The 25848-nt window shown below is 38.0% G+C and overlaps 6 protein-coding genes across 8 annotated transcripts in view; 4 read left to right on the top strand and 2 right to left on the bottom strand.

Moving 5' to 3' along the window:
- Nucleotides 1-111: 111 nt before the first annotated feature.
- On the bottom strand, nt 112-2254 carry LOC144085052 (C-signal). 2 transcript variants are annotated; one of them, XM_077614024.1, is made up of 5 exons: nt 2187-2230; nt 1888-2114; nt 1138-1315; nt 965-1059; nt 112-891 (listed from the first exon to the last, which is right to left on the bottom strand). In XM_077614024.1, the coding sequence occupies exons 1-5, from the start codon at nt 2212-2214 to the stop codon at nt 700-702; spliced, it is 720 nt and encodes a 239-aa protein (XP_077470150.1). In that variant the 5' UTR covers nt 2215-2230; the 3' UTR covers nt 112-699. The 2 variants fall into 2 exon arrangements, with proteins under 2 accessions (XP_077470150.1, XP_077470149.1); XM_077614023.1 differs by having other exon boundaries at nt 1888-2254.
- A 452-nt stretch (nt 2255-2706) lies between these two features.
- Nucleotides 2707-9025, top strand: nphp1 (nephronophthisis 1). The gene is made up of 20 exons (XM_077614025.1): nt 2707-2897; nt 2972-3033; nt 3102-3162; nt 3221-3360; nt 3451-3637; nt 4351-4452; nt 4520-4635; nt 4707-4755; nt 4820-4907; nt 5017-5111; nt 5174-5302; nt 5616-5690; nt 5769-5879; nt 5949-6031; nt 6627-6703; nt 6775-6874; nt 6943-7055; nt 7130-7203; nt 8539-8583; nt 8658-9025. The coding sequence occupies exons 1-20, from the start codon at nt 2832-2834 to the stop codon at nt 8925-8927; spliced, it is 2043 nt and encodes a 680-aa protein (XP_077470151.1). The 5' UTR covers nt 2707-2831; the 3' UTR covers nt 8928-9025.
- Nucleotides 9026-11041: 2016 nt separating this feature from the next.
- On the top strand, nt 11042-16762 carry LOC144084598 (myelin and lymphocyte protein-like). The gene is made up of 4 exons (XM_077613183.1): nt 11042-11175; nt 14316-14480; nt 14572-14745; nt 15999-16762. Exons 1-4 carry the CDS (start codon nt 11089-11091, stop codon nt 16071-16073), a joined length of 501 nt encoding a protein of 166 aa, XP_077469309.1. The 5' UTR covers nt 11042-11088; the 3' UTR covers nt 16074-16762.
- A 443-nt stretch (nt 16763-17205) lies between these two features.
- On the top strand, nt 17206-19195 carry LOC144084599 (myelin and lymphocyte protein-like). Its single transcript, XM_077613184.1, has 4 exons — nt 17206-17344; nt 18212-18379; nt 18789-18911; nt 18985-19195. The coding sequence occupies exons 1-4, from the start codon at nt 17252-17254 to the stop codon at nt 19057-19059; spliced, it is 459 nt and encodes a 152-aa protein (XP_077469310.1). The 5' UTR covers nt 17206-17251; the 3' UTR covers nt 19060-19195.
- A 146-nt stretch (nt 19196-19341) lies between these two features.
- Nucleotides 19342-23795, bottom strand: mrps5 (mitochondrial ribosomal protein S5). Its single transcript, XM_077612685.1, has 13 exons — nt 23636-23795; nt 23419-23520; nt 22962-23093; nt 22672-22797; nt 22491-22604; nt 22265-22384; nt 22026-22060; nt 21308-21398; nt 21141-21187; nt 20910-20967; nt 20397-20459; nt 19753-19889; nt 19342-19661 (listed from the first exon to the last, which is right to left on the bottom strand). The coding sequence occupies exons 2-13, from the start codon at nt 23465-23467 to the stop codon at nt 19437-19439; spliced, it is 1197 nt and encodes a 398-aa protein (XP_077468811.1). The 5' UTR covers nt 23468-23520; nt 23636-23795; the 3' UTR covers nt 19342-19436.
- Nucleotides 23445-25848, top strand: part of slc8a1b (solute carrier family 8 member 1b) — a 119189-nt gene continuing 116785 nt past the window's right edge. The window contains exons 1-2 of one of the 2 annotated variants that reach the window (XM_077612683.1): nt 23445-23590; nt 24070-24195. The gene's annotated coding sequence lies outside the window, so the exon portion shown is untranslated. Of the gene's footprint in view, nt 23591-23930; nt 24196-25848 lie in introns of those variants that run through there. The other variant, XM_077612682.1, reaches the window with a different exon arrangement.

Raw genomic sequence — 25848 nt, 5'->3', positions numbered from 1 at the left:
TATTGATCATTAATTATGTATTTGTGCGCTTCGGGGAGAAGTTTTAAATCTTATTATAGTGCTTGTATAATGAGAAATAAAGAAATGCAATTCAGAAAAGGACAGATTGACTTGATGTCTGAATTTACATTTAACAAATATACACCAAAAAGCATCAGGGGAATACTAAAGTACATGAAAATAATTACAATTACAAAAAAAACCTCAAGTGTTATCTTGAATAGACATGATGTGTCAATGTGCCCGTGGCAGAGGCTCCATCGAACCCCTGAGACCGACCCACCGAACCCAGATTAAGAGCCACTGATCTAAAAGAATGTACCATTACACCCCAAATATTATAGCAAAAAAAATACAATATGAAACTAGAAAAAAAAATTGAAAATGCTTTTGTATTATATCTGTGTACACTACATTACTTGCACATTCATATCTTGTCACTTAATTTTGTGGAAACATTGTTCAACATTGACTTTGAGATTGTGACTAAATCTGATTGGTTTATTGATGTACTCATTGACTGTGAGTGAGTTAAATAGCATACCATTGTATAGTAAAAACTTAAAATATAAAAAATGTGGTCTCCTTAGAGAAATAATACACAATTATAATTTCAACGTAAGCTTTAATTTAACACAGTACATCCACCCATGTTTGTATTTAAAAATGATTACAAAAATAAAAAAGAAATCCACTCTGCTACCAGGGCAGTTGAGTGCCATCCCAGTTATAAGCCTTGCCTGTCTTTTCTACATCCAGCCCTTCTACAATGGCCATCAGGTATTCCACTGAGCATTCTGCGCTGAACAGTTTCCCCTCGGGTACATTCTTGTGATACGGTTTTGACAGATTCGTGTCGACAGTTCCTGGATGCAAGCAAACGCAGACCACCTGGAAAAACAAGAGTCAACCATTTGACTATTGTTATTTCATTGACCTATATGCAAACTGCATCCTAATTTACCTTGGGTCGAGCACGGCCCAGCTCGATGGAGAGGTTTTTCGTGGCCATGTTGAGAGCCGCTTTAGACATTCTGTAGCTATACCAGCCGCCAAGACCTTCAATACATATGAAGTGAAACTGTTAAACCGATTAAAAATGAGAAGTCATCATGGAGAGGTGGTCAAATTTTATACCATTGTCACCAATGGAGCCCACTTTGGCGGTGATGTTGACAATAATCCCACTATGCCGCTTGGCATTTTCTGTCGGCTGTCGCCCGAAGCCACCGCTGCCCTTTTGCAAGAGAGGAGCAAAGTACTTGGCCATGACCAGTGGACCCACAGTGTTGGTGGTCAAGGTGGCGATGATGCCCTGAAGGGAGATAATTTCAGGAGTCACAGGTAAATACAGCATCAAAAAAATGTATTTCTAGGGAGAAATTTTTCTTAATAGTTGGTCTTTGGCAAAAGGAAGAAAAAAACTTAGTCTAACATTGACAGCGATATACAACCTATCCATTTGAACTGGTGGTGAACAAGCCTACCAGTTCAGCCATATGCCAGTTCAAATGGATTGCATGTCTATGAGTGATAAACTAATGAAAAGAGCCATTTCTGCATTGTCTATTGACAATGGAACAGAATTTTTTTTAAAGAGATTTTTTTTTCTGTAGTATTTGTTTAAATATAAGTAATGTACATTTAAAAAAATAATTTGATGAACATACATTTCTTAACACATTCTTAAAAAAATGTGAGGTTTAAACACAGAAACTGACCACATTCAGAGTAGTCAATTATAACTCCAGTGATTAAAAATATGTATTCCTCCGTGTGTACGTGTAATATGTATGTGAATTTAAACAAATAACTTTTTTGTCAAAGGGGTTTGGCATTGGCATGTGAAAGTGAAAACTATATTTGATTAAAATTTCCCCCATTGACCTGTGCAGAAACATCCCTGAGGCTGGTCTCCCCTTTCCCGGAGGGATGAAGCAAAGCCGACGAGTTTATCATCAAATCAAGCCGTCCAAAGCTCCCCTTCACCCGGTCGGCTGCCTCCCGTATGTCCGCCTCTCTGTTCACGTCCAGCTGAAGCACCGTGAGCCGGTCATGGTATTGTCCGGCGAGCCCTTGCAGTTCCACCGCCCCGTCCGGGTTCCGACACGTCGCTATGACATTTGCAGGGGGTTTGTTTTTTAAAATGTATTTACAAAACTGTAGCCCCAGTCCCCGACTGGCACCTTGAACGAGTGCAATGGGCGCCGCCATGATGCCGGAGTGACATAATGGTAAACAGGGGAGAGAGGTAAAATAAAAATAAAACACGTGCTTGTTGCATTCATTTCCAACTAAGTTCGTGGGAATCCCGAGACTTCGCCCGTTGCAGCTTTATTATTATTATTATTAAATAATATATATCTATAATCTCTCGTGGGTTCTCACCTTCCTGTGTGGAGTTTGCATGTTTTCCCCGTGCCTGTGTGGCTTTTATTCTGGTACTTTGTTTTTTTTCTCCCACAGCCTTCCATACACGTTTTGGGATGTATAATTTTAGCCGTAAATATATTTTTTAAACATTTCACACGTAAGATTATCAACTAAATATTTTAAACATAGATACCATATAGCAGCCTAAAAGTAGGCATCATTTAACCACATTATTTGGTGCGGCATCTGCCGCAATAGCATGAGCCTTAGTTCTCCAGAATTACCCACAGCAGAAAGAGCATGTAATAATACGTACTTTTTTTCGGCGACGAAGAAGAACACGCCACGTTGCCTAGCGACCGGCGGACCAATGGGGGCGCGGCAGCACGTCGCGGCTAGTTAGCTTCTCGAGCTAACCCACACGAATTGAAATGATGTTGGATCAAATGAGCAATTAAATGCCACCCAAAGGGAGGGGGCCACTGCAGTTGGTCCACAGAGAGGTGGACAACATCAGAGAGCAGGTTTGTTCTAAGTTTGAACAGGACGATTGTTGATCACATGTTAATACGTATTTTCAATTGCGTTTTGTCCCTAGTTGCAAAGTCTATTGAAAGATGTTGAGATTAAGGTGGAAACCAAAGAAGACTCATTTCGAAGGTATACCAAACCCATTTTAAAGTCTATTTAACAACTAAATTCGTTACTGCTACGTATATGTTTATCAGATGCCAAGACCTCAAGATTTCTGCAGAGAAAACACTAAAGAACCTGATAAAATTGACCAAGGTATTACTTGACACGTAAATGCAGTTTGTAAGGGCATCTAAAGACTTTTCTATCGCAGGCTGATGAGATTGCGCCAGTGGGACACTACGACCAGAGAAAACTAGAAGAAGAAGGGCGACTGCGGAATATCCTGGAGCAACTGAACAACCTCTCTGACAAGATCTCACCTCCTGGACCCAGCGCCGAGCCAGATTCAGGGTCTCTAACGTTACTCTTTGCGCCGTCGCATCTTTTCGAAAGGCCGTGAGTCTCACAAAGTCAACAAAATGTGCTCGGTTTGCTCCACAGTGACACCCAGACAGAAGATAGCGAAGATGAAAGCGAAGAAAGCGACGGAGACGATAGCGACGAAGATGCCGCTGACGATGGTAAGAACCAGAGTCATGCGGAGAACGTGCCTCCAGAGTCCGAGCCTTTCTTCTACACGGCACTCAGCGATTTCAAAGGAGACCAGGAAGGAGATTTGCCGTTCCAGGTGATTTTATGTATTTATAATATTAAGATTTGGAGAGAAAAAAAGGATCCAAACTGATATGCACCCAATGTGAAATCCAGCTTCACCTGTCAACCATTTACAGGACTGATAGCTATACGTTAATTAACACGACACATTGGAAATCATATTTATATAATGCTTATAACACATCAAATATATACTTTGAATTGTACTGAATGATAAGTGGACATTGGCAAAATATAATATTAATAATAATAATAATAATAATCAGACATTGGCTTTGTCATCATCATTGATTCGTCAAAAGCCTAATTGTCATCATACCCAGCAGCGTATGACGAAATTAGTGGTGCTACTCCACAAAGTGCGCTTTCCTGGCAAAAGACCAAAATAAGTAATATAAAAATATAAGAATCACATCCTGTCAAGGTAAATACTAAAAAAAATGCCTAAATTGTCTAATCTAAGATATTATTACTATCCACGGAGATCCCGATGTCTAGTATCTAAATAACTTGATGAGGGGTGACCCTACAGAAAGATTATGTATGCATGATAAAATGATGAAACAGACAGAATAGAAAAAAAATGTAAAAACAAAAGAATAGTACAAAAGTACTCACTTAAAGAAATATAATTTACAACTAAAAATGAACAAATTCAAAGAACGTATATTGGATCAATATTGAGAAAAGAAATAATTTACCAATTTACATTCTTGCCGCTCGTAGCTGGGTGAATCAATAAAGATCATCAGAAAGACGAGCGACGGCTGGTGGCTTGCTGAGAACACCAAAGGAGAAAAAGGAGTGGTGCCAAGAACGTACCTGAAGGTCCACACTTCCCTTCCACAACAATAGCCGCAGCTGCGCAATCTCATAAAGCACGATTCCTCTTCAGATTGGTTCCGATCTCGACGACGACAGTGACGAAGTAGAAGAAGAAGAATCTGACGAGGCCGAGGAGGAGAAGGAGGAATCTGATGAGCTGAGCGATAACAACGATGAAAAACAGAGGTTCCAGTTGACATTTTTTTAAACTCGTGACTCATTTGTTCATTTATGAACTGACTTTTTTGTTTCCACAGTGTTGCTCCCAAGTCCAACTGGTCCACATTCCGAAAAGCTCTCACGGAGGTAAAACTCGTCAGGATGTCCAAGAAAAAGCGGATTTCAACATGATTTGTTTTTCGCGCAACAGATCGACGCAACGGACGTCCTCTCCGCCATGGGCGCCATCCCTTCTGGGTTTAGACCTTCCACTCTTAATAAACTGCTGACTGAGGAAGGTAAGTGGAGTTTTAAACTAGCTAAAATCCAAACTAACAGCTAACAGGCAATTGGCTAGCTAAGACTACGTGAATCCGAACTGTATGAAACTCACATTTTCTGTCTCAGGCGACAAATACAAAGGGAGTTCGTACATGCAGCCAGAGCTCAGCCAATCGCAGCTCTCATTCAGCGACCTCTTTTTAGATCCTGACACTGGCAAGGTGAGCAAATATTTCCTCCACCAAGGTAGCTACTTCCACCATACTTCCCGTCTTCCTCCCAGGTGCGTCCACGCCAAACCCGGACATGCGTTTGCTTCACCCTGTGGAGTTGTAAGAGGATCCCCAAACCCGGGGTGGCCCTCCAGGTCCTCAGCAGACACGTTCGCCTTTGCGCCTTTGACGGAAATCGGGTACGTTAGTGATAACTTGCTTTCAAGGACAAATATTGGGTGTGGTCATTTGGAATTAGCTAGGACTTGAGGCTGTATGCTTTAAAAGTGAAAGTCCCTGAAGCTAGTTTTTCTTAGTAACAAGAAATTTGGTTGCCATGTCCATCATGAGTCGACTCACAAAAGTCTCAAGAAGCCATGCAATAAGAGAAACTGATCATTTTGGGTTGAAGCAGACAGTTTAGACTCATTGCAGATAAAAAAATAGATGGCTAAATGGTGCAGAAACAGGTAAGTGGCCTAATATTTTTTAATTTTGTTTTCCTTGTAATAGGTTCTGAGCAACATACACACCGTGAGGGCCACTTATTCCCGCAAGAAACCCAGGATCTGGCTTTTCTCCCCACGGGTATGAGCGTAAGCGGGTGTGTAGTAGTGTTTTAAAGTTGCTTCTCAGCGGACTGATGAGGTCACATGCTTACCGCAGACATCCGGCGTCATGCCCTCCCTGCTGGACGGCGATTGCTTCCTGCGCTGTGACGCCGACAGTCCCGGTCTCGGCATCCTCTTCGAGCTCGGCGTCACCTTCATACGCAACGTGAGGGCACAAAACGAAGTGAGCTGAGATCATCGCTGTTTGGATTGAGCACACGTGGCTGTCTTTTAGTCCACAGGTGCTCGAGGTGACCTGAGCTGTGGTTGGGCTTTTTTTAAACTGAGTGACGACGCCGGAAATCCCGTCCCCAACAGGTAATATGGGCACACTACATAAACTGCGAGCACTCAGCCGATCCAGGCGGACCTTTACTCACCTGTGTTGTGACCTTTTCATTGATTATCGTTGACCCTTTAGTCTTGTCACATCACCAACCCTGCAAAATTGAAGTGAAATAGAATAATGTGTTATCAAGATGCCGCAAAATTCATTTTTTAATCACTTTCATGTTCATATTCCTAATCCCTTTATTCATTCTTGAGTTATCTTGAACGCACATATGGAACCTAACCATAAACTCTTTCCATAGGTTTCACCTACTTTCGGAAGTAAGAATAAATAAATAGAAATAAAGGCAAATATACAACAAAAACAATTAGCTCAAAATAATCCCAAAATTTAGATACTAAATAATAACAGTTATTACAGTAAAAAAATCCCCCATTACAACCTTACATTAAATATAATGTTGATTTATAAATTAATATGTACAGGACATGAACCAGAAATGTAGAGTTAGGGTTCCCAGAATGCCACAAAAAAAGGAGCTGACCCAAAATAAACTTCCTACTTCATGTCTTAATTTGTTTTCCACAAAACACCCATGTTAACACACGTGTATGTACGCAGAACCTACGAAATCCCAGTGTGCGGCGGCACCCCTTACGAGAAGAACGTCGACGTGGACGGCGCTCCTGCAGCGCCGTGTAAGAACTGACAGTTTTTTGTAAATGACAAATTTGAAAGAGTTCTCATGGGCCCCCCTCTTGTTTTTCAGCCACGACAGGCAAATTCCACCAGCTGCTAAAAGTACAGCGGCAACCTAAACTCATCATCAAATTCAAGACCCCCAACAGTCGGCTCAAAACACAACTAAGGTGAGGCGATTCCCGTGCACTCCTCTGCCCGTTTCCCAACCGCTGCGTACTGTATTTTCCTCCTGCAGCCTCCTTCCCGACACCCTCGTGCATTGTCTGAGCTGCGTCCCATTGCTCGCCATGTACCGACAGATTCTAGCCGACGCGTTGCTTGTGGATCGGCCGACCATGCAAAGCGCGGGTAAGAAAAAGAAAAAAAAATGCCGAAGGCTCAGCGAAGCGGGAAAAAAGTCACGACTGGGTTGGAATTTTCAGATTTGATATTCAATCCGATTCTCGCCGCCTTTCCGACTCTGGTGGATCAGCCTGATATGCTGGACGCTGTCAGGGTAAGACAACGTTGTTTTTTATTTAAATGAATTCTTTAAGTGACATTGACGCTGATTGATGATAAGCTCTTTAAACGTGTTCATCTTTAGTAGAGGTTTGACAAATGAATTGAATGTCTAGCGCTGTTAATGGAAGCCAATGAATTATGAGCTATTACTATCAAGAGTAGTGCAAAATTAACCCGTAAACTCGTGACAACAAATTTCTGGTGATGCATCCAGATGATTTTGGTGTGGATTAATTTGAAAAATACAGTGAAATATTGGAAAATCCCAAAATAAAATTAAAAATAGAGATTAAAAAAAAAGAAAATGACAAATTTATCAAGAATGACTATATAAAATCAAAGTATTAAAAATAAATCTCATCTCATTTTCTGAACCGCTTTACAAATAAATATTTTAAATGAAAGATATGATATTTGGGAAAAGATAACAGAAAGGTGGAATATATTGTGTATATAAATGTGTATGATGACAATAAAGGTTTTTGATTTGATTAAAAAATTGTTATAAATTATTTTTATGTAAAAATCATATAGGGTTTAAATGTGGTTATATTTTTTGTTGTTGTATTTAAAATAAATAAATGTAATTAGAACTTGAGTTCTATTTTCCATTTGTAGTATATTTTCCTCAATACTATTTTCCATTGTTCCTCCAATGCTTTGTGTATAGTTGTTACTCTTTAGCTTCCATTGACAATACTAGACGTCCAATCCTTACCACTCCTATGCCAAATGGATTGGATGTCTACCGGTGATTCACATTTTAAGAGTTTTAATTAAATTAAAGAACCAGTCAGTACACATGTGTCAAAGTGGCGGCCCGGGGGCCAAATCTGGCCCGCCGCATCATTTTGTGTGGCCCGGGAAAGTAAATCATGAGTGCCGACTTTCTGTTTTAGGATCAAATTAAAATGAAGAGTATAGATGTATATTAAATTTCCTGATTTTCCCCCTTTTAAATCAATAATTGTAATTTGTTAATCCATCTTTTCTGTGTTTTAGTTCAAAAATCATTTCGTAAAATCTAAATATATATTAAAAAAGCTAAAATAAGCATTGTTTTAATTCTATAAAAAACTGAATATTCAGGGATTTTAATCAATTTATAAAAAAATATATCTAAATATTATATCTAAAAGGGTCCGGCCCACGTGAAATCAAGTTGACGTCTATGCAGCCTGCGAACCAACCCGAGTTTGACACCCTTGAGTTAGTACATAAAATGTAGTTTTGGGTTTTGTTGTAGTATCAAAAATGGTAGTCGTGAATATTGCTACAGTTGAACATTTTAGTATCGTGACAACAGCAAATGAATTTTTTTTTTTAGACCGCTTGGATGGATGCACACAGCACCCTGAAGTGGTCACAAAAGGTGTGTAGTACTCACATTGGCCTACAGAGGAGGCTTTCATCCGCCTATTTGAAGTGTGCTCGTGTACCGTGTAGCGAGAAGAGGCTCAGGTGAAGGACAAGTTCGCCGAGACATTCCAGTCGTGGGCGTCGCTCCTGCTGCGTTCTTCTTCGCTGCCGCCTCACCGCTGGGCCCACCCGCCTTCGGAGGAGCAGCGCGCCCACCTCGCCTCCGCCACGCTGGAGGCCCTCAAGAAGGCCCGCGGAAAAAACGGCAGTCTGGAGGTGCTGGCCGACCCCGACCACACTCACGTGGCCTTTGACATTGCGGAGATGACCTTTGACCTCATGCGGGTGGTCCGATAGGAAGAAAAAAAAAGGGAAAAGTCAGATTTATTTTTGTAATAGTATTTGTATTCGAATGTATGCTAGTGATTGGATTACAATAAAAACATTTTGCCATTTTTTTTCTCCACTTTTAAGCTTCATCCAATCAAAAGTCTCAATCCAGCTGTATCCTGTGGTCTCCTCCCATTAGGTCAACATCACTCACTAAGTGTATGAACGCGGGTATTTGTGTGTGTAGTGTCGCGTTACGGGGTAGTAAAGGAGTGTTGAGTGTGTTAATTATTAGTGGCACTGTGCATTCTTTTTATAGTTTGCTATAAAAGAAGGCATGCAACCAAGCAATCAGTCAGTGGATCGGTCCACTGGAATGTCACTGGATCGTTTGTGAAGTCTAAATCACAAATCTTCTTAAAATGTATATATTTTTAGACCTATTTTTTAATCCCTGGTGAAATTGTACTCCAACTGCCACCAATATTCAAACTAAGCATTATTTTTTTTAAATACTGGACTTTAAAATGTGCTATATGAATGTCATTCTTTTGAAAATTCATTTTTAAATCTATTGAGGATAATTTTTTTAACTTAACCCATTGATGCTTGAATTTACATTTACAAAGATGCTGTATATCAAAAAGCATTGGGAAACTACATTCATATTTAACAGAATATCCCAAACTAAAACAAAGTTTTTTTAAATGAAAATGAAGAAAATATATCAAATTGTTCAATTCTTCATGCAAAAATTGACACAATCTAAGCAGTGTGTTAACACGCCAAAATATTAGTGCGTATTTGTTGTCAACTAACACGATTTGTCCTGTCTTTCCACATTCCGTCGGCGTCCCCCTGGTGACCACAAAATCCTCTGTATTTATTTTTTACCCTCATATAGGTCACGCTAAAACAAAGCCAGAAAACAACAGCACAGATTTAACCCTATTTTATCTATCTCTTAACTAAAGGCCATTTCTCTGGTCAGAAGAGCCTAAAGTGGAACCGGTTGTGTCCAAATACTTTTGTTCCGAATTAGAAAGAGAGCAAGTATATAATTAGATCAGGAAATATGATATATTGAGGGGAAATATGATGTAAATAATTTGGTAAATTTCTACACAAATTGGTCATCTGAAATCACCAGGGTAAATAAAAATAGGGTTCAAAGTAATAACATGCAGGGAAAATATGCTGTTATATTTGGAGTGAAAATATGGATTCTATTCCAAGGTAAGTGAAGGAATTCTCTAAGAGAGATTCTCTTTGTTGTAGTTACGGTTTCCTTTGGGGGGGATTTTTGACGGTTTAGGTTGCATTTTGTTTTCAATCGCATGCATAATGACTACAAGCCCTAAAATTTATTATTTATTATCTGGGGAGCATTCATCAACCATTATAACATCCATGCTTTAAAAATAAATAATATTTGTAATTGAAACGGAAGAGGTGATTCAATTTTGTGGTCGTCACAGATGCCAAAAAAGAAAAGTTACGATAAATCAAGAACAGATAGATACAGATAAAGATAAAGAAACTACTATTATCACACTTGCAGGATAAGTAAAATTTTGGGGTCATAAGGTGAAAGGCCACAGATATCAGAAAGAAAAGTTTGCGATATAACTCAAGAATTGATAATGACATTATTAATAAATTGTTTGCAACATGAAACAGAAGAAGCAATATTTTGGGGTCAAGAGTTTAAAGGTCACAGAGATCAGAAAAGAGATTTTATGTGATAACTCATTTGAAGCCATTAAACAAAAGTTTCGTTAATTCAACAAGCACACTCGTTACTCAAGCCCCTCCCAGTCCAAATGGATTGGACACCTAGAGCCGTGAATGGCAGTGTTCGAGTCAAAGGCGGATTGTCTGCTTTTATTATCTCAAGCGCCACTTGCAACTCCTTTCCATGTCCCGCATGCAAAATTTGCCTCTCAATCACTTTTTGTGTATGTACGTAAACAGCTTCTTTGACTTACAGACCGGCCCTTCCACACACCAACATAAAGACCCATGGAAGGTAGGCGTAGGGCAGCTGCTGGAGGAGGAGGAGGAGGTTCGGGGAGGTGGCCTTTAGGTTTAAAAAAAAAAAAAACTAACAAAAACCACACACATTAAAGCACACGCACGTCTCATTGGGCAAACAGACGCTCGCACGCATCAGGGCAGCTTGGGGAATATGGCTTCCACCACGTCGGGAGATGTTTTGCCAACCGGCGGCGGGATTTTCACTAGCATCCCCGACTTGTTCTTCATCCCAGAATTTGTGAGTGGTTTTCAAATTTTCAATAGGAAATATGGCACATATGTGTGTGTGTGTGTGTGTGTGTGTGTGTTTTGGGTGGGTGGTTGTCCGGAGGCGCCTTGCCATTCTTTTGCCCACAAACGAGGGAGAGTTGTTGTAAGATTTGGGTGGGGTGTGGGGTGTGTCATTTTCTATCTGGAAATTATACCCATTTTGTACGAATAACTTGTGTTTATAATGGGTTTTTCTCACATTATTGCTTTAAATATATTCACTTGTAACTCATTTTTCATTCTAGAAGTAAATTTTTTTTTAAATAGTGTATTTTTGTACTTTTACCATTCTTCCAAATATATTTATACTTTTGATTGAAATATTTATTTTTGATGTTTTGATGAGATATTTTATTTTCTTAGTTTTTATTAATTGAATATTTTTGCTAAAGCATTTTTATTTGGTTTCATTAATTTATTTATATATATATATATATATATATATATATATATATATATATATATATATATATATATATATATATATATATATATATATTTACCATATAACTTCAATTGTGGAGAAATATTAAATTTTCTAATTTAGCATTTAACTGTGCCCCATATGATTTAACAATCTTTAGTTCTGATATTTTGAATGAGATATTTTTCAAAACTTATATTTCTTATTTATTAGAATTATTTTGTTTTGGTATTTTAAAAACACACGTCATCATTTACTACTTTTATAATTTTTAGTTTCTATTGTTTTTAAAAAAAAAAATCTTAAACATGAGAATTTTATTTTTTTAGAACCTAATCTTCATTTTTTTTTCTTCACATTAATATTTTTACATAAGCAGCATCCAGGCACCATAGCAACTAGCTCAGTGACAGTTGAGCCTGTCAGTTGTCATAGCAACGACAAAATAGACGCAAAACATAAGAAAGTCAATCTATAAAAATGTGCTGTTTAAGCTAGAAATATGTCATTCTTACATATGTATACATAAGTACGAAATATGAAGTTGAGGAGACTGCTGTTGACTTTTTGCTTGATTGTCATGTTGCTACATTGGCAAACACAAACAAAATTTGAATGAACAAACTCAATTTAAAAAACTAAAACAAACAAACTAGTCGGTTCAGTCCCAGAGAAATGATAAACATAGTGATTCTATTTTTATAAAGAAATGAAGTGAAAAAAAAGGTTTGTTCATTATTTCGAATACAAAAAAGCACAATATATTTGGACGTTTAGTTATAAAAACTAACATTAACTAAGGAAAAATAAGTATGACAAATTTCAAGATTGAAAAAATATGAAGACAAAAGATTAAATCGTTTAATTGAACTGAGAAAAAAAAAACACCTGGCTTAAAGAAAGAGGGAGGGCGTAAATTGAAACCGGTCATCTTCTCGGCTCCTTTTACGGTCGGGTCAGTCCAAACAAGAACCAGCCGATCTGGTTTTGAGCCAAACCCGTGTTTGTCGACAGCGAGTGACCGCGGCGGATGGGAGATGTTTGCTATTGGCGACTCACATTTAGACACGAGACTCAAAGACGTAACGCTACCTGAATAGCGCTTTTGTCACTTGTGTCGTACATTGCGAGGTCACAGAGGTCAGATAAGGAAAGTCGTTATAACTGGATAACTCAATATCATAATCAACTCAAATTTGCAAAAGGGAGGCGACAAGATTAAGATGATGATGATGATGATCAGAGAAAGGGTCAAAGGTGACAGACATCCGAATTCCGATGCTTTTTTGAATTTTTAATCATAAAATCATCAATGTGTCAACTCACAAGACAATATTAGCCATCATCCAAATTACATTTAACATTTTTCCAATATTAACATACATGACTTGAGAAAGTCTGCGTAACATTTTCATACCATACTTTTCATTCAAATCCGATTATATATATTTCACGTCTAGCATCGTGAATGGCGGCGTATGATTTCAATGAACGCGGACACAAAATATTTTTCACGTATGTCATTAAAATAGTCGTAATTAAAAATGTAAAACATTGGCTAGGTTCAGCGTATGCGGCAAACGAGAGCGATAAAGTTCCCAAAAATTCTTCCGGTGAAAATCTGAGTTCAAATACAACATCCGATGTTTGCCAAGTAGTCGAGGCCGCCGGTAATATTCGGGGTGGGGCGTCAATTCCGAAGAACTGATCCGTAACGAGACAACGTAGTGAACAGAAAGGACCATGTTTGCTCTGCGTTTGCACATTTATGTCTCTTTATGAAGCGGAACACGACTACGATACGTATTCATTGACTCTTAAGATTCCAGATACACTAATGGTCACATGACCAAAGCAGGTGGGAGTAATAAATGGTAACAATGGCGGCTTTCTCTTGCCGTCTCAGGGTGGAATTCAACATTTTGACACTGTAATTAATGGACTTTTGAGTTAAATATTCACTGTCGTATTGTACTACTTTTAACATTGCTTTCATGGGGAATGTTTGTCAAAGGAGGAGAGAAGAACAAAAAAAGTTAAGAGTGGAAGCTTTAAAGTGTTTTATGAACGCCGGATAAGTGCCATTGGGAGTTTCTTAAAGGGACACGCCGGGAATTTTACGGGACTTGTTTGATCCTCCCTCAACCAAACTATTTTATGGCAGGCAATGACAAATATATATCAACTTTGGAATGTTAGTAGCAGCCATATTCGGAGTATATTTCTGGTTTTATTTACATTAGTTTTATTAGTGATGTTTATATAAACATTCTAATAATATATCTTTTTATTGTTTTTATTTGTGTTGTGTTATCATGGACACAAACATCAAGATAAACAAACAGAAACAAAAGAACACTAGTGCATACCTGTCAACCTCTGCCGATAACTGCCCTTATAAATGATTATGATTCCCCTTACAAACCCCCCAAAAACCTTACAAACACCGTACGACGAGTCGTACGGTGTTTGTAAGGTTTTTGGGGGGTTTGTAAGGGGAATCATAATCATTTATAAGGGCAGTTATCGCCAGAGGTTGACAGGTATGCTAGTGGTCATTTTCTTGAGATGCTCACAATTTCATCAAAACCATCAAAACTACGAAAATGCCACACGGTTTCAGAACAAGTACGCCAACTTGAACCTCTAACCGCAAAACATATTTTCCCCAAAACTGCCGTCAGGTTTTCGGCGGTCTGGTGTGGATCCTGGTGGCGTCCACCCGCGTGAATCCGGACCACCCGCTGGGCTGGGTCATGTTCGTTTCCGTTTTCTGCTTCGTTTTCACCACCCTCTGGTTCTTCCTCTTCCTGTGTGGCGCCAATCAGAGCAGTATTTGGCCGGCGTTGGTAGGACTGGTCCAGCTCGGGTTGGGGGGGGGGATTTCCGCCAAATTTGAGCTAACATTTGGGTTTCCCTCCTCGGCCGTATCCTCCGCAGGATACGTTCTACCATTTCCTGGCGGTGGTTTTCTACCTGAGCGCATCAGTGATCTTGGCCTACATCACCGTGCTTAAAGGCTGGGGTTTAACAGTCAGCTCGGGGGGCACTCCGTCCATTGTGGTCCTCATCGGGGAAGGCCTCAAGATCTACAGGCTGGACATCGCTGCTGTGGTGGGATGTCACACGCAAACATTTAAAAAAAAAAAAAAAATATATATATATATATATATAGATATATAGATAAACTGCTGCAAAATTTTACATTCAACAAGATTTTGATTTAAATACAGAAGCTGCAAATAGGTGAGTTTTCCTAGAATAATGGAGAATGGAATTTGCAATTGTTGACCCTTGTAGATTTTAATTTCAAGACAAAGGAAAACCTGTAGTTTGGGCTAATATGAACCATTTTAGCATTACAACCCTCTAGGGCACCTGTGTCAAAGTGGCGGCCCGGGGGCCAAATCTGGCCCGCCGCATCATTTTGTGTGGCCCGGGAAAGTAAATGATGAGTGCCGACTTTCTGTTTTAGGATCAAATTAAAATGAAGAGTATAGATGTATATATTAAATTTCCTGATTTTCCCCCTTTTAAATCAATAATTGTAATTTTTTAATCAATTTTTTCTGTGTTTTTAGTTTAAAGATCATTTTGTAAAATCTAAAAAAATATATAAAAAAAGCTAAAATAAACAATGTTTTAGATCTATAAAAAAACTGTATATTCAGCTTTTAATCCATTTATATAAAAAAAATCTAAATATTTTATCTAAAATGGTCCGGCCCACGTGAAATCAAGTTGACGTTAAAGCGGCCCGCGAACCAACCAGAGTCTGACACCCTTGCTCCAGGGAATTAAATATAATCACGCATTGCTTGCCATTGACAATGAGAGACATTCAAACATGGCTCAGAAAAATGAAATTAGAACTCATTGAATTAGTTTGTCACTCGTTAATATCGCATCCATTTGAACTGGGAGGACGTCCTTCAGTTCAAATGGATCGTTTTACAACCAAGCATATTCATATTTTTGGAGGATTAAATACAAATAATGATGAAAATTGTATGGAATTTCCAAAAAAAGATTAAAGTACAAACCAACTCCAGCCCAAAACCAATAATATTTGTTTAGGAACATTTTTTGGAAACTATTAAAAACAACAACAACATTACTTATTATTATTCTTATTCTTATTATTATTATCATTCTTATCATTATTATTATTATTATTATAAGTAGTATGTTGACATTGTCATTTCTATTTTACTAAACACTTCAAGTTGAATTGAATACAGGATTTCACGACAAATTGTATTGGCATGAAAATCCCTACTATATTGCCAGCACAAGAAAAAAATATGAAAAAATCATGTATTTTATTGCTGAGCTGACATTGGTTCATTTTTTCTGATGTCATCCAGGTGATGTCACATGTGGCCACTCTACTCTACTTCCTTCACGCCATCTTCTCCGCGATCCGATGGAAGAGAGCCTAAAATGCTCACACAATTATGTCAGTGGTCTAAAACCTGAACACAAAACCACTTATTCCTACTTTTATTATCATTATTTACTTACTCTTTTAGAGATATTACTTACAAACAAGTTACATGACTGAATGAGCGACAAACAAAGTCGGCGTCAAATGTAAGATTTTTTCTTACTTATAATAAATACTAATTCACATAATAAATGTCATCCCCAAAACAGAAATTTTCACATAATCTAAAGAGCAATCTATCTGGAAAAATGTGTTAGGTTTTCTTTTTAACAACAAAATAATTTAATAAAAATCAATCACTCAAATACTGTAGCCACGATTTTAAAAATGACTTCAAATGTAATTCTATGGAAGCAACACACAAAAAAATGTATGCAATTGAAACATGCAAATAACTTAATTCCAAAATTGCTCAAAAATGTGCTCTAAATTACACATTTTAATACAGTAAATCATCCAAGCTTTTGGTCAAATATTTCAACTTTACTTCACATTTCAACTTTATTTCAATGTTTTTCTTCACAAATGTTTTTATTTCACAAAAAAGACAAACGGGCCGATTTGGTTCAAAACAAACAAAAAATAATTAAAATAAAAGTCCAAAAATGTGATTTTTACTGTATTGCATCAGTTTGTTTACAACTACAATGTCAAACATTTTCAGCCTTCTAATGATGCTTTTAATTTTTTTTATTAATGATCAGTTTATGTCATGCATTTTTTCATTTGATTGCTTATCGTGTGTCAAAAAAGCTCACTTTTTGTATATACACTCGACAAATGATCTCACTTTACAAATCTTCAATGAGAAATAAAATAAGTAGCATTCCAAATTGCCTCCCCGAGTCATGTTTCACCGCCATCCAACTCATTCGTTCATTCGACCCTCCCATTCAAAATGGATTGGACGTCTATCGCCGTCAATTACGGGCCAAAAGTTACAGCAATTTGTGTATAAAATGAGAAGAGCTATTCTATTCAATCATGTTTCTGGAGGCCCCGAGGCCACAAAATTTTACCTCAGCAGCTCAAAAAAAGAGAGAAAAAGGGCGTGTATGGTGATATATGAACCATAAACAATAACAGAACAGGTTTGGCGGCTAAGGAAGTTTCACTAGTATTTCCACCAGTGTCCATCTATTAGGACGGAGAAAAAAAAGCGACTATTTTGCGATGGCCGCGACCACGACTCATTCCATGGGAAGTCTGCCCAGTGGATTGGCGATATGCGTGACCTTGCCGGATTTGTTTTACCTGCCCGAACTTGTGAGTGACCTTCGCACCTGACCTTCTTTTCAATTTCTAATATTTGGAGCCATTTTGTGACTCTATACATTTGCATGCTTTGGATGTTTATATATAAACATGCAATGCAGTGGATGTAATTTCATGGTGTTGCAAGAAAATGAGGGCTCTTCAATTTATTTAAATTAGGTTCATTAAAGAATGGGGTCTGATCTTTACATTTTTTTTCCTTCTTTGATTGGAAAATGTCAAAAAAAATCAATGGAAAATGAAAAATAGTTGTAAATATTCAGTCTTATTAAGGAATGAATTTTTATTTATTTATTTTGTGGCCAGACCGGTGAATGAGTGCTTAGTAAATACGCCTTAATGTTCTTGAAATTTATTTAATTAGGTTCATTAAATAATGGGGTCTGATCTTTACATTTTTTTTTCCTTCTTTGATTGGAAAAAAATGACTGAAAAAAATCAATAGAAAATGAAAAATAGTTGTAAACATTCTGTTTTCTTAATGAATGAATTTTTATTTATTTATTTTGTGGCCAGGCCGGTGAATGAGCGCTTAGTAAATAGCCTTAATGTTCTTGAAATTTGTTTAATTAGGTTCATTAAAGAATGGGGTCTGATCTTTACATTTTTTTCCTTCTTCTATTGGAAAAAAATGTCTGAAAAAAATAATTGAAAATGAAAAATAGTTGTAAACATTCAGTCTTATTTAGATTGCAAACTCCTCTAATAAACGGGTTGCTCTTTTTAACCTTTTATCTTTTTGAAATTAACAAATCTTCATGAAGCGTCCTCAGATAGAATGCAAAAGTTTGACTTCTGCGTCGACAAAACCAAAAACAAAGCCATTCCTTGCGCTTCACATGTGATTTTTACCTGTAGGTGACGGGCGGCCTGGTGTGGATCCTTGTGGCGTCCACCCACGTGGAGCCCCCCAACCCACTGGCCTGGGTGATGTTTGTCTCCATCTTCTGCTTCATCATGACTCTCCTCTGGGTGGTCTTCTTCATCGCCGGATGTCACAGGAACGCTTCCGCCTGGGCGGCGGCTGTAAGTAGACGCACGCCGACACGAGGCTGAAATCTGAAATCAAATTGAAATAGAATGAAAGAATGAGGACTAGAGAAATCTGTGAATAGTTAATTTTTTTGCCACTTAGGATAAATACATGAAAAAGGACAAATTATTCAGATAAAAAAAGAGAATAAGACCACCAATCCATTTTGATTGGGAGGGACGAATGAACGCTGTCAATGGTGCTGAAAGATGAGCATCCACAGTCACTCCCCTCCGTTTAAGTGAATTGGATGTCTATCGATGTCAATGGCAACGAGTTGAGGATGATAATTGAAAATGTAGACTATTCTTAGGGTTAACAATATCTCAAAACAATTAGTCAGATGTCAAAACGCGCAATTGATCACCTTTGTTGTAAAAAATGATGGAATTTCTTGTGTAGGACTTTGCCTACCACGCGATCGCTGCATTGTTCTACCTCAGCGCTGGAGTCGACTTGGCCATCATCACTTTCCAACTGAAATCAGGAGACTTCAGACTCTACCAAATTGACATTGCGGCTGTGGTCAGAATATTTTTACAGTAGGGAACTGCAATAATTTTTATTCTGCACTGTTTTAATTGTGTTTGCCTTTCAGGTATTTGCCTTCACAGCCACACTGCTCTACTTTATCCATGCCGTCTTCTCGTCCCTGCGATGGAAATACTTCTGAAAATAACAAAAATCTTATCAATGATCAACATTTCAATTGTTTTGGTGCTAGTGTTTATCATAGCATTTCATAGCTAGGCTTTCAGGCACTTTTCTATTACATTTATACTCTCAACTAATACAACTTTTTCAAAAAATGCCAATCTGTGTTGTTTTTCTGTTGGTCACACCGACAAATTTTTATCCTTTTTTTACGATGCGTTTGATGGACGTCGATTGTCGTCAATGGAAACGACTGAGTTAAGAACCAAATTTCTATTTAACAATGAATCAAGAAATCCTATTATTCTCCATTTGCTTTTATTGTGACACATGATTATGGTTATCTTATACAAATTATTTCACATAATGACATTCAGTTTCCACATAATTGCATTTCTACCAGATGGTGCGTTTGACACCCGCCCAAATGGAGCGCTTGAGTCCCTGGGCGGCACGCACGTCATCCCAGTGCAGTCGCGTGTCTGGTATCTCGTCCTCGGGTTCCGGCTGAGCACGGGCTCCCTCCTTGGGGGAGGCCACCACCATCGGCAGGGGTCCGCATTCTCGCCGGTACTCAACCACGTGCAGTTGCTTCTTGTTTGCCAATGTCTGGTGGGTTTCCTGAAAGTAGGAAATGTGTTAGGGTGCGCCGTGTGTATTTGTTCTAATTCATTATGATCAATTAAAACAGTTGTGACTCCGTATTCCTCACCTGCTTAGCCAATCCGGAAAAAAGCGCTTTGGTGAGGTTAAGCAGGTTGACGGATCCTTCCACTTTACAGTACATATCTTTCAAACCAATGAGTTTGCACATTGTGATGACTGCACGGTGGCAGTGAAGGCCGTAACCTGCAGGCGCACACCATCACACACTTAAATCAATGGCTGCCGTTAATATTGTTTAAGCCGAAATCTGGAATCTTTTACAAAACCGACTATGAAAACGTTAGAAAATAGAGATGACAGTCCAATATTAACAATGAATGAGGCTGCTTGTGATAATGAAACATTTTCAATATCTGAATTAGTAGATCCAAAACTAAAAAACAAAGTCGATACTAATTTAAATAAAGTAAACAGTTAAATAAAAAAAAAAATTAAGAAAGATGTTTTCCCAACAATGTAAGGATTAAAAAAAATAACTGGCTCACAAATTAGGGTCTTGTTGGACATATAAGAATATTACAAGAAAAAAATCTAAAACAATATATAAGAGTAAAAATAATATGGATGGTAGAAATTTGTCATTTTTCTGTTACCATTAATTGCTCTTGTCTTGAGTGGCCATTGGGAGGCAGCGCCATGGATGACTACCAAAATTGACCTAAACTTTTTCATGAAATCACCTACGCCTACCTTCATTCTGTTTTTTCATGCGAAGTGTCGTCCTTTTGAACTTGGAGTCGATGTCGTGATAAACTGTTGACAAAAAACAACAACATTAAATTGCGGGTTTTTAGAAGGAAGTGGTAAAAAAAAAAGGGAAAAATATGCGAAAAAAACAACAACGTAAACATAACAATTGTCCTAACTTGTAACCACAACGAGTTGAGGGTGTTATTGTTATTGTCATGTTTGAAATCTTTTATTCTTTTTTTCCAGCCTGCTATGTACTTTGTGAAAAAAAAAGACATTTAAATGTCAACCAAAAAGAGACCATCTTTGGAACACATCCTGTGCCAAACCTTTTTTCTTGCGCACTTTGTGTCATTTCGATGATTTGAGCACCAGCGAGAGGCACAAAAAGCCTTGTTGACATCTTCACTGTCATTTTGTTCTTTTTGTTCGAGTTCGTATTGCAGTGAACAATTGAGAGATTCTTCCTAAAGTCCTCATAAGTGGTGACTAACAATCTTAGTGTGTACTTACTGGTGTGGTTGTTGTATCTTTCTATGTAGTACAAATAGTGGATGGCTCGATTCTTTGCCTGTGCAAACACAGGGAGTAGCAATTATGATTCCAAAATCAATAAACGACACCGAAAGTCACGTCAATAGCTGCACAAAAAAAATCACATTCAATAACTACATAAAAAATATGCTTTATTATCTTCACAAATATAGCTAGAAAAACTCAATTTGAAAGGATTTCAAATCTCACCTTCCTAAGAGCTGTATTTCTGTCTGCCGCCTTCCCTAAAGCGAACCCTGCACACAAAAAGGATAAAAACAAGTACTGATTTACAAATATTCGAACATTTTGTATCAATTTCTTAGACAACTTTAGTTTCGAGATGTAAAGCCAAGTATGTTCGAGGGAGTGTGCACCTGCGGCGCCTTGTCCGTTGCCCACAGCAACCAGACAGCTAATGGACCTCTTCCGGCCTTCCTTGGCTGTCATGTTGAACACAGTCTTCACCTGTGGGGCAACAACCATTGATAAATAATGCTTTTGTGTGTTTCTGTGTGACATCCAAACAAGCGTAGAATTATTAATATATATTTTTTAAAACACTAGAGGTCAGCAATCATACACCACTAAGAAGACGTCGATGGGATGGAACTAAATTGATCTAAAATATAAAGTATTTCCCTCTGCCACGAGGTCAAAACAACAGAAAGCAGAGGTTATGCACTTGGAAAAATGTTTGTTTTCAAAATAACACAAGAATGAATAAAAGGATTTATAAAATACTAAGTGCTCCAAGTACCAACATCATTAAAAAGCTATAAAGGTAGCACAGTAAATCAACATGCTCAAGCAAATATTGCAAATCACTGCTGAAAATGGTTGGATGGATGTAGTTTAAAAATTAACATGGCGTCTAAATATACAAAACTTGTATTAAACTTTTACACTCAACAACCACATTTACTTTCCAGGGACCCACACAGCCACACTTGTTCTTTTTGCACTGCATTATAGTTACCAACTTTTTTTTTTCTTCTATTTAAATTCAATACATCACTTTTACACATGTCTTAAGTGTTATATTGATGCCTGTTTTATAACCATGTTTGACAATTGTTAGCAAACGTCACCTACCTCAATGACACGGGAGTCAAAGTCTTCATAAGTCTCTGCAGAGTAAAAAAAAAGTTACTTTCTACTTTGTTTATTGTTATCAAAATGTTTTGTTTTCCAACTGCATAAATGTAATCTATATACATACGTATAAACAATACAAATTTAATCCAACCAAAATTCTTTAAAGGTGATTTATGGAAATGGCATTGGTGTAAAAGGAAATCAAACTGTACAAAAAAGAATGAATTATTATTTACCTCCATTTGGTCCGGGATCAGGTGGTCCTAAACTGATGCCTCCCCAGGAGTTTCCCGTCCAGCCTCGCTCCCGCGTGATCTTCATCTTCCTCTTCCTCTCCCACTCATCACGCTGACGCACTGCAAGGGAACAAACAACATCAAAATATAGATACACACGCTTTCCACTTGGCACCACCCAAAAGATCACGAGTGTTTATGCGTTTATTTCTTTGTATTTACATACCTAGTTCAGCTTTAACTTCCTGCTGCTCAGCATCGCCTCTACGGCTCACGCTCTGCACGGTACCGTCTTTCAGCACCGGGGCATTCAAGCCGGGCCAAAGGAAGCCTCCGTGACCTGTGCGGGAACAAAAGGGCGTCTTAGCTTGACCTCCTATTCTTCAGATTATACTAGTCTTTCTCACCTTCTCCGATCTTCTGTCCACGGTTCAAGTCTCTCCTCAACTTGCGTTTAGTTCTCTTCCCTCTTCCCTTCCTGGCGCCGGCGCCCGACTCAGCCAGCACGCCTTTCCAAAGCTCTTCTGCCGTCACTGTATTGAAGCGCACAACCAAAGTTAACACAGGTAATCGGACGTCGACAGCTGTCACTGAACCCTTGTCATTCCATGAATGCACATACACTGCAGCTGTTTTGGTTTGCAACAAAGTTTAACTAGGTCCCAATTAATATTCTGATGTAAACATTTGTCCTTACACTTGTTGAAGAAGCTCCCATGTCTACTTGGCTGCCAACACATGACAGGCAAGGGAGAAGGTGAGGGGGACAATCGAGTAAACAATTGGGATCCATGGAAGGCGCCCCCTATCGAGGGGAAAGAAGCAGCGCCTGTGGAGAAACGCAACATGATTGTCAGAGAAAATACACGAAATCCGTGCGAGTGCAAGCGTACGCTTTTGTCCTCGTCTCCACAATGTTATTGGTAACGAAATAGCAATATATACAAAGGCATCCGACAGATTATTAGGGTATATAATACAGGACAAGTATCGTAACTCCGAAAATCCCGTCCAGTCTGACAGATTCTGCAAGATTTGTCGTTTGATGAACACAACCTCTGATTTTTAATCACAAAAACAAGCATGCAACACACAAACAACATAAAAATGACAGGTAATTCATCTAAAAAGAAGATATACGGCAAAGATCTCACCTCCAACAGCGACTCGGAGGGTACAACATACGCGTATGGCCGCTGCCATGTTGGATTTGTGACGGGTCTTTCAACTGGAGAAATGAAGCGTCCGAATTACGCCTGCTCAAAAATGACGAAACAACGACGGACCGATTTTACAATGTAACAATAATCAATGAAGTCTGATGAAGTAAGTGTCATCATCGGGATATTTCACAAATCAAACAATTACTACCTCCTGTATATACTTTAAATGTGATGATCGTCTCAAAATGTTGTCTGACTACATAGTATATGTACAATTTACTAACAAAATGTTATTTGCTATCTATTAATTTCAGCCTTTTATTTATTTTAATTCAAGACAGTATACAATAATACATGAAACTAACACAGCAATACCAAAATACAGATTAACGATCAGTATACAATTATATACAAAACCCAACAAACAAAACGCCAGATGTTTCAGGTGCATTTAATTAAATAGGTAATTGTACAAATTCTTCTCTTGGCCTTTTTTGCCCGACTAGAATGACTGAAACAGTTTGATTTCTGATGATTTGATCCTCTTAGTATGGATGGTATTGATTGTAATGTCACTGTGTCTAAAAATATACTGCTTAAGTATACAGACTAAAGGATTCTGATGTTTTTCTTCTACATTAGTGTTACATGTGCAAGTTTGAGTTATATTGAAGATCCATGAAAGCATGGGCCATGGATGCCATGCACCAGAAGTTGCCAAAGATTGATAAAAACACTAACATCGTGGGAGACTCGATTGAAAAATGGGTGAGTTTTTAAAAAATGGGTGAGTTTTTGTTATTTGTTATTCTCATGTGTTCATCAATCCTCATTGTAACCATAGATGGGCCTTAAAAGGCAAAAGGGAGGTTATTAGTGAATGGCAAATGAATGACTCTTGGATCCTTTTCGCCCTTATTAAATTGATAATGAAATCTGGAGAGGGTTTATTAGTCAGCTGCTCCTCTGAAGATTGACTGTAAATGTGCAATTATACAGAGCCTAATTTTCACCCTCTGGTATCAATTTTCCTGTCAAGAGAAAAGGAACAATTAGAACATGCAGAATGAGGTGAAATCGCCAAGGGAGACGACATTTAGGGAGATTGTTGTCAAACTTCTGCTACTAAATGGTTGCATTCAAAATCTTTCGTCTCGCCCACTTGTCATGTCTTGTCTTAATTGTTGAACATTATTTTTATGTTTGGGTGCATTTGACATGTGCAAAATGTAAAGCCTCTTTCTAGCCTGTTTCTATTCTATGTTGCAAAATCATGTGAGTCTCACAAAGTATAATCTTTATTAGAAATGAACTGTTGTGTCATGTTATCTCCCCTTAAAGCTTCGAAATGTAGTGTGCATCATGACAAGGCCAACAGGCACTGAAAGCTCCACTTGTGGTGTCACATTTATCAACGTCAAGGCGTTATGATTTTTTTCTGACCCTGAAAAATAAGAAATCTCCCCTCCTATCTAAAGAATACCCACAAGTCCCAATACTTTAGTTTGTACAGTACAAGCCACAATTTGTTTGGCCCTAAGACCAAAACAAGACTAACGGTGCAGAGTCAAGAGATGACGGCCTTCATTTGATCTCCGGCGGTGTAACTTTAATTGTCTTTGACGTACGGCTACGATGCGCATGTTGGCTTCGGGGCAAAAAAGCGTGTACGTTGCCATTATTATGAGCCTGTTTCTATCTCACGGTGGTCCACGTGCAGGCTGATGTCAGACAGCCAAGCAAGGGTCTTGTCATCTGTAATATCTATTTATAAAGGTCTTGTAACTATAATTGCAATACAAGGGCAGTGACCCACTTCTTGGTATGGATTTTGTGTGTATATATTCCCTCTTGATTTGGATTTTAGATTTAACAGTGGGTAATCTGTAGCCTGGGTGTCACGTGTACAAAAGGGTGTACTTTATAATGCTTGCAGATGGCGTTTAAGAAACAAACATAACATAAAAAAGCCACAAAATGCAAAACAATAGAAGTGAAATGATGTAGGTAAAATACCATTTTGAATTCAATTTAGAAATCAACATTTTGATTATCATTTGAATGTGAGGTGAAAAATCAGAATTGAAATAGAAAATACTGTGGAAAATATGAAATTAAAATTGCGTTAAATGAAAGATTTAAAATTGAATATTAAATTAATAAAGGTGAAACACAAAAATTAAATTATTAAATACAAATACAAAAAACTATGCTAAAATGATAAACAGCTTTATGTTCGAGAATGAATAATTAACAAAATTATTGTACATTCCAATGTTAAAAAAAACAAAAACAAACTGCCTCAAAGTGTACAAATGAACGTAATGCCACCCAAATCTTCAGACAAATAGCACAAAATTCCAACAGAGCTAACATGAAAGCGATGATGTTCACACACAAAAAAAGTCAATAACGCACGAA

This window comes from Stigmatopora argus, chromosome 11 (assembly GCF_051989625.1).
Source record: "Stigmatopora argus isolate UIUO_Sarg chromosome 11, RoL_Sarg_1.0, whole genome shotgun sequence".
NCBI lineage: Eukaryota > Metazoa > Chordata > Actinopteri > Syngnathiformes > Syngnathidae > Stigmatopora > Stigmatopora argus.
Note: the sequence above shows the minus strand (reverse complement) of the source record. Positions and strands in the feature narration are given on the sequence as shown.